The following is a 12,371-nucleotide window of genomic DNA, read 5'->3' as shown; positions in this document are numbered from 1 at the left end:
AAGGTCTAAGAAATTAGCATATGAACCTCCTAGGTTAAGCTTTCAACTAAGAATACCAAGAGAACAAAGCAAAATTGGTGATAAAAGTAAATTGGAAAATTGTTTAAAATTATATGCTCTATCTGAATCATGAACGTTTTTTTTGGCCTAGACTGTCCCTTTAAGGGAGGAAAGCATAATTCTGTCACTATATAAAGCCCTGGTAAGACCTCACCTTGAGTATGGAGTGCAGTTCTGGGGACCAATCTAAAAAAAGACATTGCAGACCTAGAAAAAGTTCAGAGAAGGGCCACAAAACTAATAAGGGGAATGGAGAATTTAAGCTATGAGGAGAGGCTAGCCAAACTGGGTCTGTTTCCTCTAGAAAAAAAGGTGCTTGAGAGGTGACATGATTACTTTATATAAATATATTCAAGCCCCATATACAGAGATGGCAGAAGCTCTGTTTATTCCAAGAAAATTGTTTGTGACAAGATGTCACAATTTAAGGTTGGAGGAAAGGAGATTTAATCTCCAGCAACATGATCTGTTTTTACTTAAAGTAAATCAAATTGTGGAAAGGAGGTAGTGAATGCCAATACCGTAGATTCATTTAATAATTGTTTGGATACATTTCTGGCTAGAGACATAATTCATGGATATGATTGCTTGTGTTAAATGGGTCACCTTTTTAATCGGATTAATTTAAGCTCAACTGGATATTTTTTAGAAGTATATTAGATTTGTATAGGTAGAACTCGATGGACTTTGGTCTTTTATTCAACCTCATCTACTATTTTACTATGTAAATCCTTTTGTGAATATGAAACAAACAGCGCCCTGCTGAAATGAAAACACTCAGTCATGCAACATGTCTGGCATTAAGTATGTGCTTGAGTTCACATAATATAGCGCTGCATCCTAAAGGTCCGACTCTGCAAGCAATTCCCAAACTCACCCTCTGTCAGAATCTGCTTCAGAAAAGATTGTTTGAAGAAGCTCAGCGCCAGCCGTGCCTGGGTCCAGTCTAGAAAATTCTGACAGGTAAAAATAACATAATGAAAACCAAAGCTAATGTAACCCTGCTGCAGTTCTGCGAAACACGTGGTGTTGCCCAGAACAGGTACTGTATGATTTATTGCATCTTCACATGTATATCTTTAACAGTAAAACATATACATTTCACTACAGTATCACTACCCTACTGACGGTAAAACACATTCCGCTACAGTATCACCACCGCCCTACTGACGGTAAAACACACACATTCTGCTACAGTATCACTACCCTACTGACTGTGAAACACACACATTCCGCTACAGTATCACTACCGTACTGATGGTAAAACACACACATTCCGCTACATTATCACTACTCTACTAACAGTAAAACACTCACATTTCACTACACTATCAATACCCTACTGACGGTAAAACACATTCCGCTACAGTATCACCACCGCCCTACTGACGGTAAAACACACACATTCTGCTACAGTATCACTACCCTACTGACTGTGAAACACACACATTCCGCTACAGTATCACTACCGTACTGATGGTAAAACGCACACATTTCGCTACAGTATCTCTACCCTACTAACAGTAAAACACTCACATTTCACTACACTATCAATACCCTACTGATGGTGAAACACACACATTTTACTACAGTATTACTACCCTACTGACGGTAAAACACACACATTCTGCAACAGTATCACTACCCTACTGACTGTGAAACACACACATTCCTCTACAGTATCACTACCCTACTGACTGTGAAACACACACATTCTGCTACAGTATCACTACCCTACTGACTGTGAAACACACACATTCTGCTACAGTATCACTACCCTACTGACTGTGAAACACACACATTCCGCTACAGTATCACTATCCTACTGTCGGTAAAATGCACACATTTTGCTACAGTATCTCTACCCTACTAACAGTAAAACACTCACATTTCACTACACTACTGATGGTAAAACACACACATTTCACTACACTATCAATACCCTACTGATGGTAAAACGTACACATTCTGCTACAGTATCCCTACCCTACTAACAGTAAAACACACACATTTCACTACACTATCAATACCCTTCTGATGGTAAAACACACACATTTCCCTACAGTATTACTACCCTACTGATGTTAAAACACACACATTCTGCTACAGTATCACTACCCTACTGACAGTAAAACACACAAATTCTGCTACAGTATCACTACCCTACTGACAGTAAAACACACACATTCTGCTACAGTATCACTACCCTACTGACAGTAAAACACACACATTCTGCTACAGTATCACTACCCTACTGACAGTAACACACACACATTCTGATACAGTATCACTACCCTACTGACATTAAAACACACACATTCTGCTACATTATCACTACCCTACTGACAGTAAAACACACACATTCTGCTACAGTATCACTACCCTACTGACTGAAACACACACATTCTGCTACATTATCACTACCCTACTGACAGTAAAACACACACATTCTGCTACAGTATTACTACCCTACTGACTGTGAAACACACACATTCCGCTACAGTATCACTACCGTACTGACAGTAAAACACACACATTCTGCTACAGTATCACTACCCTACTGACAGTAAAACACACACATTCTGCTACAGTATCACTACCCTACTGACTGTGAAACACACACATTCCGCTACAGTATCACTACCGTACTGACAGTAAAACACACACATTCTGCTACAGTATCACTACCCTACTGACAGTAAAACACACAAATTCTGCTACAGTATCACTACCCTACTGACAGTAAAACACACACATTCTGCTACAGTATCACTACCCTACTGACAGTAAAACACACAAAGTCTGCTACAGTATCACTACCCTACTGACAGTAAAACACACACATTCTGCTACAGTATCACTACCCTCCTGACAGTAAAACACACACATTCATCTACAGTATCACTACCCTACTGACAGTAAAACACACACATTCTGCTACAGTATCACTACCCTACTGACTGTGAAACACACACATTCTGCTACAGTATCACTACCCTACTGACCGTAAAACACACAAATTCTGCTACAGTATTACTACCCTACTGACAGTAAAACACACAAATTCTGCTACAGTATCACTACCCTACTGACAGTAAAACACACACATTCTGCTACAGTATCACTACCCTCCTGACAGTAAAACACACACATTCATCTACAGTATCACTACCCTACTGACTGTGAAACACACACATTCTGCTACAGTATCACTACCCTACTGACCGTAAAACACACAAATTCTGCTACAGTATTACTACCCTACTGACAGTAAAACACACAAATTCTGCTACAGTATCACTACCCTACTGACAGTAAAACACACACATTCTGCTACAGTATCACTACCCTACTGACAGTAAAACACACACATTCTGCTACAGTATCACTACCCTACTGACAGTAAAACACACACATTCATCTACAGTATCACTACCCTACTGACAGTAAAACACACACATTCCTCTACAGTATCACTACCCTACTGACAGTAAAACACACACATTCATCTACAGTATCACTACCCTCCTGACAGTAAAACACACACATTCATCTACAGTATCACTACCCTCCTGACAGTAAAACACACACATTCCTCTACAGTATCACTACCCTACTGACAGTAAAACACACACATTCATCTACAGTATCACTACCCTCCTGACAGTAAAACACACACATTCATCTACAGTATTACTACCCTACTGACGGTAAAACACACACATTCTGCTATAGTATCACTACCCTACTGACTGTGAAACACACACATGCATCTACAGTATCACTACCCTCCTGACGGTAAAACACACACAGTTCCGCTACAGTATCACTACCCTACTGACTGTGAAACACACACATTCTGCTATAGTATCATTACCCTACTGACTGTGAAACGCACACAATTCCGCTACAGTATCACTACCCTACTGATGGTAAAACACACACATTTTGCTACAGTATCACTACCCTACTGACGGTAACACACACACACATTTCGCTACAGTATCCCTACCCTACTAATGGTAAAACACACACATTTCGCTACAGTATCACTACCCTACTGACAGTAAAACGCACACATTTCATTACAGTATCACTACCCTGACGGTAAAACGCACACATTTTGCTACAGTATCACTACCCTACTGACGGTAAAACACACACATTCCGCTACATTATCACTACCCTACTGACGGTAACACACACACATTTCGCTACAGTATCCCTACCCTACTAATGGTAAAACACACACATTTCGCTACAGTATCACTACCCTACTGACGGTGAAACGCACACATTTCATTACAGTATCACTACCATACTGACAGTAAAACGCGCACATTTCGCTACAGTATCACTACCCTACTAATGGTAAAACACACACATTTCGCTACAGTATCACTACCCTACTGACAGTAAAACGCACACATTTCATTACAGTATCACTACCCTGACGGTAAAACGCACACATTTTGCTACAGTATCACTACCCTACTGACGGTAAAACACACACATTCCGCTACATTATCACTACCCTACTGACGGTAACACACACATTTCGCTACAGTATCACTACCCTACTAACGGTAAAACACACACATTTCAAATACCTTGGCTGTGGACCACTGGGGTAGAAATTCTGTCATCCTACGGATAGGGAAATATTTTTTTTCTGCCTCCTGAGAGCCCAAATACCTTGCAAAGTACAGCACATAACACAGAGACAGCACGCTGGTATACAGTACCTGGGGAGATAAAACTAAAGGTCTAAAGATACAACACACACACACTGGCACCATATAGCTATATCTGACACATCACTGCACTAGCTTTTAAGTAAGGTGGGTAAAAAATAAAATTTAAAAAAAAATCAGATTTTTTTTTATTTAAATAGATTTTTTGATGAAGAATCTATCTAAAGACAGTTTCTATTTAAGATACATTATAATCTAAAGGTTATTCATCCTGACAGATTCATTTTTAATTATATATGAAGATGCTGTATATTCATGGCTGTAATGTTTAATTGTTTGGTAAATAATTTTATCAATACATGCACAATTTCATGCTCTCCCAGAGATTTCGGTCAGATTATTTTTGGCATTTTTTCTGTCTTGAAGATATGATCATATATTATTGGTTTTGTAGTTCTCAAAACTGTGACTTTGTGTCTGCAGAAATAACATTCCCCTTCTTATAAAATCAACATACAACGTTGAGAAATAGACCTTAAAAGAGACATAAACACATCATTTTTATTTCATGATTCATATAGAGCACCCAATTTTCAGTTTTTCTTCTATTATCAAATGTGTTTCAGTCTTTGGAATCCTTTGTTGAAGGACCACAATGCTGTACTGGGGCTTAGCTACACACTGTGGGTGAGACGGTGACAAGCAGCTAGCTCACAGTAGTGCATTGCTTCTGAGCCTACCTATACAGGCTTTTCAACAATGGATACCAAGAGAACAAAGCAAATTAGACAAGAGAAGTAAATTTGAAAACTGTTTAACATTGCACGCTTTATCTAATCATTTAAATTTAACTTTTGTTCCCAGTATTGCCATTGCTCCCCTGCAAATCTATATACACAGAATCAACTTTTACTAAGTGTCAAGAAGCTGAATGAATAGAAGATTGTTTGTTTGGAGTGGAATAGATCTGCACAAGGACCTAAGTGTGAGAAGGGAGGAGCAAGAAGTAAATATCAAATATGTTATTGTTTTAGTTAAATAAACCTATTTAAATTGTTATTATTAATTAAATGGTTATTTTTCTCCTTCAAATAAAGTACTGCTAAAAACGTGATCAAATTTAAACCAATTAAACTGTAGATAGTTCACATCCCAACAGTTTCATTCATTTTAATGAACTATCTTTGTATTCTAAAGGTATATAAATAAATGAGTATTTTCCCACCCTGGTTTTAAGACATTAAAAGAAAAATAATGGTCAAAACTGAAATGTTCACGGGTGCATTTCAGTTTTGAATAGAAGCATTTTTACAATAAAGTTGTATTAGAAAAATGCTTCTAGTAAAAAAATTATATTGAAACCGCATACGCACATATGCTTTGTGTGCCGCATGCACCAGCATTCAAGCAGCACAAATTCTCAGAGAGCAAGTCATGGAATGTATCATGTCAGTAATCAATTATTTTGTATCATCCAAGCCACTGCTTGTGCAGGCGTGGTAATTAAATGCTAGTGCACGGGGCATCACTGCATATTTGTGTATGATGCAGTAACAGTAATACTTTTTACTAGAAGCATTTTTTATATATTTCTATTCAAAACGAAAATATGCTCATACACATTTCAATTTTGACCATCATGCACTTTTAAGGACAAAATATTATATTTATATCTATAAAGAATACCCGTTTAGAATCAAGAGATGTATTATTGTCACATTAGTGCGTATTTAGTTTCATGTACAGAATTATTTTCAGCACATGAGGATGAGCATTTTATAATTCTGTGCTCTTGGATCAGATTTTGGGGAAAAAATAGTATTAACTGATGTTTTCTCAAACAGGAAATGTCCATCAACTCTCCAAACATACCTGGGCCACTGAAAAGATGACTAGGCCCCAGTGAGGACAGAGCAGAATCAGGATCACTGTGAGCGAGCAGCGAATAATTATAGCAAGACTCTCGGCAATCACCTGTAACAAAACAACAAATACAGAATGTAAGACTAGATAAGGTAATGCCAGGAGACAAATATATTCACAAGAAATGAGCTAAAACATTAAATATTCGGAGAAATAGAAAATGTCAGACCTGAAGGCTCGGTAAGGACTGGGGCACGCTAGGAGCCATGCTGCAATGGCTGGCAGGTGCGCTATGGAAGGACTGAGGTGTTGGGTTCGGGGCACGCTAGGAGCTATGCTGCAATGGCTGGCAGGTGCGCTATGGAAGGACTGAGGCGTTGGGTCCTGGGGCACACAAGGAGCCATGCTCCAATGGCTGGCAGGTGCGCTATGGAAGGACTGAGGCGTTGGGTCCTGGGGCATGCTAGGAACCATGCTGCAATGGCTGGCAGGTGCACTGTGGAAGGACTAAGCCGTTGGGTCCTGGGGCACACTAGGAGCCATGCTGCAATGGCTGGCAGGTGCGCTATGGAAGGACTGAGGTGTTGGGTCCTGGGGCATGCTAGGAACCATGCTGCAATGGCTGGCAGGTGCACTATGGAAGGACTGAGGTGTTGGGTCCTGGGGCACGCTAGGAGCGATGCTGCAATGGCTGGCAGGTGCGCTATGGAAAGACTGAGGTGTTGGGTCTTGGGGGACGCTAGGACCCATGCTGCAATGGCTGGCAGGGGCGCTATGGAAGCACTGAGGTGTTGGGTCCTGGGGCGCACTAGGAGCCATGCTGCAATGGTTGGCAGATGCGCTATGGAAGGACTGATGTGTTGGGTCCTGGGGCACGCTAGGAGCCATGCTGCAATGGCTGGCAGGTGCGCTATGGAAAGACAGAGGTGTTGGGTCTTGGGCCAAGCTAGGACCCATGCTGCAATGGCTGGCTGGTGCGCTATGGAAGGACTGAGGTGTTGGGTCTTGGGGCACGCTAGGACCTATGCTGCAATGGCTGGCAGGTGCGCTATGGAAGGACTGAGGTGTTGGGTCCTGGGGCGCACTAGGAGCCATGCTGCAATGGCTGGCAGGTGCACTGTGGAAGGACTAAGCCGTTGGGTCCTGGGGCACACTAGGAGCCATGCTGCAATGGCTGGCAGGTGCGCTATGGAAGGACTGAGGTGTTGGGTCCTGGGGCATGCTAGGAACCATGCTGCAATGGCTGGCAGGTGCACTATGGAAGGACTGAGGTGTTGGGTCCTGGGGAATGCTAGGAGCGATGCTGCAATGGCTGGCAGGTGCGCTATGGAAAGACTGAGGTGTTGGGTCTTGGGGGACGCTAGGACCCATGCTGCAATGGCTGGCAGGGGCGCTATGGAAGGACTGAGGTGTTGGGTCCTGGGGCGCACTAGGAGCCATGCTGCAATGGTTGGCAGGTGCGCTATGGAAGGACTGATGTGTTGGGTCCTGGGGCACGCTAGGAGCCATGCTGCAATGGCTGGCAGGTGCGCTATGGAAAGACAGAGGTGTTGGGTCTTGGGGCACGCTAGGACCCATGCTGCAATGGCTGGCTGGTGCGCTATGGAAGGACTGAGGTGTTGGGTCTTGGGGCACGTTAGGACCTATGCTGCAATGGCTGGCAGGTGCGCTATGGAAGGACTGAGGTGTTGGGTCCTGGGAGCACTAGGAGCCATGCTGCAATGGCTGGCAGGTGCGCTATGGAAGGACTGAGGCGTTGGGTCCTGGGGCACACAAGGAGCCATGCTGCAATGGCTGGCAGGTGCGCTATGGAAGGACTGAGGCGTTGGGTTCGGGGCACGCTAGGAGCCATGCTGCAATGGCTGGCAGGTGCGCTATGGAAGGACTGAGGCGTTGGGTCCTGGGGCACACAAGGACCTATGCTGCAATGGCTGGCAGGTGCCCTATGGAAGGACTGAGGCGTTGGGTCCTGGGGCACGCTAGGAACCATGCTGCAATGGCTGGCAGGTGCACTGTGGAAGGACTAAGCCGTTGGGTCCTGGGGCACACTAGGAGCCATGCTGCAATGGCTGGCAGGTGCGCTATGGAAGGACTGAGGTGTTGGGTCTTGGGGTATGCTAGGAACCATGCTGCAATGGCTGGCAGGTGCACTATGGAAGGACTGAGGTGTTGGGTCCTGGGGCACGCTAGGAGCCATGCTGCAATGGCTGGCAGGTGCGCTATGAAAAGACTGAGGCGTTGGGTCTTGGGGCACGCTAGGACCCATGCTGCAATGGCTGGCAGGTGCTCTATGGAAGGACTGAGGTGTTGGGTCCTGGGGCGCACTAGGAGCCATGCTGCAATGGTTGGCAGGTGCGCTATGGAAGGACTGATGTGTTGGGTCCTGGGGCACGCTAGGAGCCATGCTGCAATGGCTGGCAGGTGCGCTATAGAAAGACTGAGGTGTTGGGTCTTGGGGCATGCTAGGACCCATGCTGCAATGGCTGGCAGGTGCGCTATGGAAGGACTGAGGTGTTGGGTCTTGGGGCACGCTAGGACCCATGCTGCAATGGCTGGCAGGTGCGCTATGGAAGGACTGAGGTGTTGGGTCCTGGGGCGCACTAGGAGCCATGCTGCAATGGCTGGCAGGTGCGCTATGTAAGGACTGAGGTGTTGGGTCCTGGGGCACGCTAGAACCCATGCTGCAATGGCTGGCAGGTGCGCTATGGAAAGACTGAGGTGTTGGGTCCTGGGGCGCACTAGGAGCCATGCTGCAATGGCTGGCAGGTGCGCTATGGAAGGACTAAGGTGTTGGGTCCTGGGGCACGCTAGGAACCATGCTGCAATGGCTGGCAGGTGCACTGTGGAAGGACTAAGCCGTTGGGTCCTGGGGCATACTAGGAGCCATGCTGCAATGGCTGGCAGGTGCGCTATGGAAGGACTGAGGCGTTGGGTCCTGGGGCATGCTAGGAACCATGCTGCAATGGCTGGCAGGTGCACTGTGGAAGGACTAAGCCGTTGGGTCCTGGGGCACACTAGGAGCCATGCTGCAATGGCTGGCAGGTGCGCTATGGAAGGACTGAGGTGTTGGGTCCTGGGGCATGCTAGGAACCATGCTGCAATGGCTGGCAGGTGCACTATGGAAGGACTGAGGTGTTGGGTCCTGGGGCACGCTAGGAGCGATTCTGCAATGGCTGGCAGGTGCGCTATGGAAAGACTGAGGTGTTGGGTCTTGGGGCACGCTAGGACCCATGCTGCAATGGCTGGCAGGTGCGCTATGGAAGAACTGAGGTGTTGGGTCCTGGGGCGCACTAGGAGCCATGCTGCAATGGTTGGCAGGTGCGCTATGGAAGGACTGAGGTGTTGGGTCCTGGGGCACGCTAGGAGCGATTCTGCAATGGCTGGCAGGTGCGCTATGGAAAGACTGAGGTGTTGGGTCTTGGGGCACGCTAGGACCCATGCTGCAATGGCTGGCAGGTGCGCTATGGAAGAACTGAGGTGTTGGGTCCTGGGGCGCACTAGGAGCCATGCTGCAATGGTTGGCAGGTGCGCTATGGAAGGACTGATGTGTTGGGTCCTGGGGCACGCTAGGAGCAATGCTGCAATGGCTGGCAGGTGCGCTATGGAAAGACAGATGTGTTGGGTCTTGGGGCACGCTAGGACCCATGCTGCAATGGCTGGCTGGTGCGCTATGGAAGGACTGAGGTGTTGGGTCTTGGGGCACGCTAGGACCTATGCTGCAATGGCTGGCAGGTGCGCTATGGAAGGACTGAGGTGTTGGGTCCTGGGGCGCACTAGGAGCCATGCTGCAATGGCTGGCAGGTGTGCTATGGAAGGACTGAGGCGTTGGGTCCTGGGGCACACAAGGAGCCATGCTGCAATGGCTGGCAGGTGCGCTATGGAAGGACTGAGGCGTTGGGTTCGGGGCACGCTAGGAGCCATGCTGCAATGGCTGGCAGGTGCGCTATGGAAGGACTGAGGTGTTGGGTTCGGGGCACGCTAGGAGCCATGCTGCAATGGCTGGCAGGTGCGCTATGGAAGGACTGAGGCGTTGGGTCCTGGGGCACACAAGGAGCCATGCTGCAATGGCTGGCAGGTGCGCTATGGAAGGACTGAGGCGTTGGGTCCTGGGGCATGCTAGGAACCATGCTGCAATGGCTGGCAGGTGCACTGTGGAAGGACTAAGCCGTTGGGTCCTGGGGCACACTAGGAGCCATGCTGCAATGGCTGGCAGGTGCGCTATGGAAGGACTGAGGTGTTGGGTCCTGGGGCATGCTAGGAACCATGCTGCAATGGCTGGCAGGTGCACTATGGAAGGACTGAGGTGTTGGGTCCTGGGGCACGCTAGGAGCGATGCTGCAATGGCTGGCAGGTGCGCTATGGAAAGACTGAGGTGTTGGGTCTTGGGGCACGCTAGGACCCATGCTGCAATGGCTGGCAGGTGCGCTATGGAAGGACTGAGGTGTTGGGTCCTGGGGCATGCTAGGAACCATGCTGCAATGGCTGGCAGGTGCACTATGGAAGGACTGAGGTGTTGGGTCCTGGGGCACGCTAGGAGCGATGCTGCAATGGCTGGCAGGTGCGCTATGGAAAGACTGAGGTGTTGGGTCTTGGGGCACGCTAGGACCCATGCTGCAATGGCTGGCAGGTGCGCTATGGAAGGACTGAGGTGTTGGGTCCTGGGGCGCACTAGGAGCCATGCTGCAATGGTTGGCAGGTGCGCTATGGAAGGACTGATGTGTTGGGTCCTGGGGCACGCTAGGAGCCATGCTGCAATGGCTGGCAGGTGCGCTATGGAAAGACAGAGGTGTTGGGTCTTGGGGCACGCTAGGACCCATGCTGCAATGGCTGGCTGGTGCGCTATGGAAGGACTGAGGTGTTGGGTCTTGGGGCACGCTAGGACCTATGCTGCAATGGCTGGCAGGTGCGCTATGGAAGGACTGAGGTGTTGGGTCCTGGGGCGCACTAGGAGCCATGCTGCAATGGCTGGCAGGTGCGCTATGGAAGGACTGAGGCGTTGGGTCCTGGGGCACACAAGGAGCCATGCTGCAATGGCTGGCAGGTGCGCTATGGAAGGACTGAGGCGTTGGGTTCGGGGCACGCTAGGAGCCATGCTGCAATGGGTGGCAGGTGCGCTATGGAAGGACTGAGGCGTTGGGTCCTGGGGCACACAAGGAGCCATGCTGCAATGGCTGGCAGGTGCCCTATGGAAGGACTGAGGCGTTGGGTCCTGGGGCACGCTAGGAACCATGCTGCAATGGCTGGCAGGTGCACTGTGGAAGGACTAAGCCGTTGGGTCCTGGGGCACACTAGGAGCCATGCTGCAATGGCTGGCAGGTGCGCTATGGAAGGACTGAGGTGTTGGGTCCTGGGGCATGCTAGGAACCATGCTGCAATGGCTGGCAGGTGCGCTATGAAAAGACTGAGGTGTTGGGTCTTGGGGCACACTAGGACCCATGCTGCAATGGCTGGCAGGAGCTCTATGGAAGGACTGAGGTGTTGGGTCCTGGGGCGCACTAGGAGCCATGCTGCAATGGTTGGCAGGTGCGCTATGGAAGGACTGATGTGTTGGGTCCTGGGGCACGCTAGGAGCCATGCTGCAATGGCTGGCAGGTGCGCTATAGAAAGACTGAGGTGTTGGGTCCTGGGGCAAGCTAGGAGCCATGCTGCAATGGCTGGCAGGTGCGCTATGGAAGGACTGAGGTGTTGGGTCCTGGGGCACTCTAGAACCCATGCTGCAATGGCTGGCAGGTGCGCTATGGAAGGACTGAGGTG

At 48.0% G+C, this 12,371-nt stretch overlaps 1 protein-coding gene across 1 annotated transcript in view; it reads right to left on the bottom strand.

Annotated features, from left to right (window-relative positions):
• Positions 1-12,371, bottom strand: part of RFT1 (RFT1 homolog) — a 51,751-nt gene that overhangs the window by 20,275 nt on the left and 19,105 nt on the right. Inside the window, exons 5-7 of the mRNA XM_053721204.1 lie at positions 6,627-6,728; positions 4,671-4,805; positions 938-1,016 (exon numbers count right to left, since the gene is read on the bottom strand). Coding sequence (XP_053577179.1) covers positions 938-1,016; positions 4,671-4,805; positions 6,627-6,728 — 316 coding nt within the window. The remainder of the gene's footprint in view (positions 1-937; positions 1,017-4,670; positions 4,806-6,626; positions 6,729-12,371) is intronic.

Source organism: Bombina bombina, chromosome 7, assembly GCF_027579735.1.
Source record: "Bombina bombina isolate aBomBom1 chromosome 7, aBomBom1.pri, whole genome shotgun sequence".
NCBI classification, from domain to species: Eukaryota; Metazoa; Chordata; class Amphibia; order Anura; family Bombinatoridae; genus Bombina; species Bombina bombina.
This window is presented reverse-complemented; position numbering and strand designations above follow the sequence as displayed.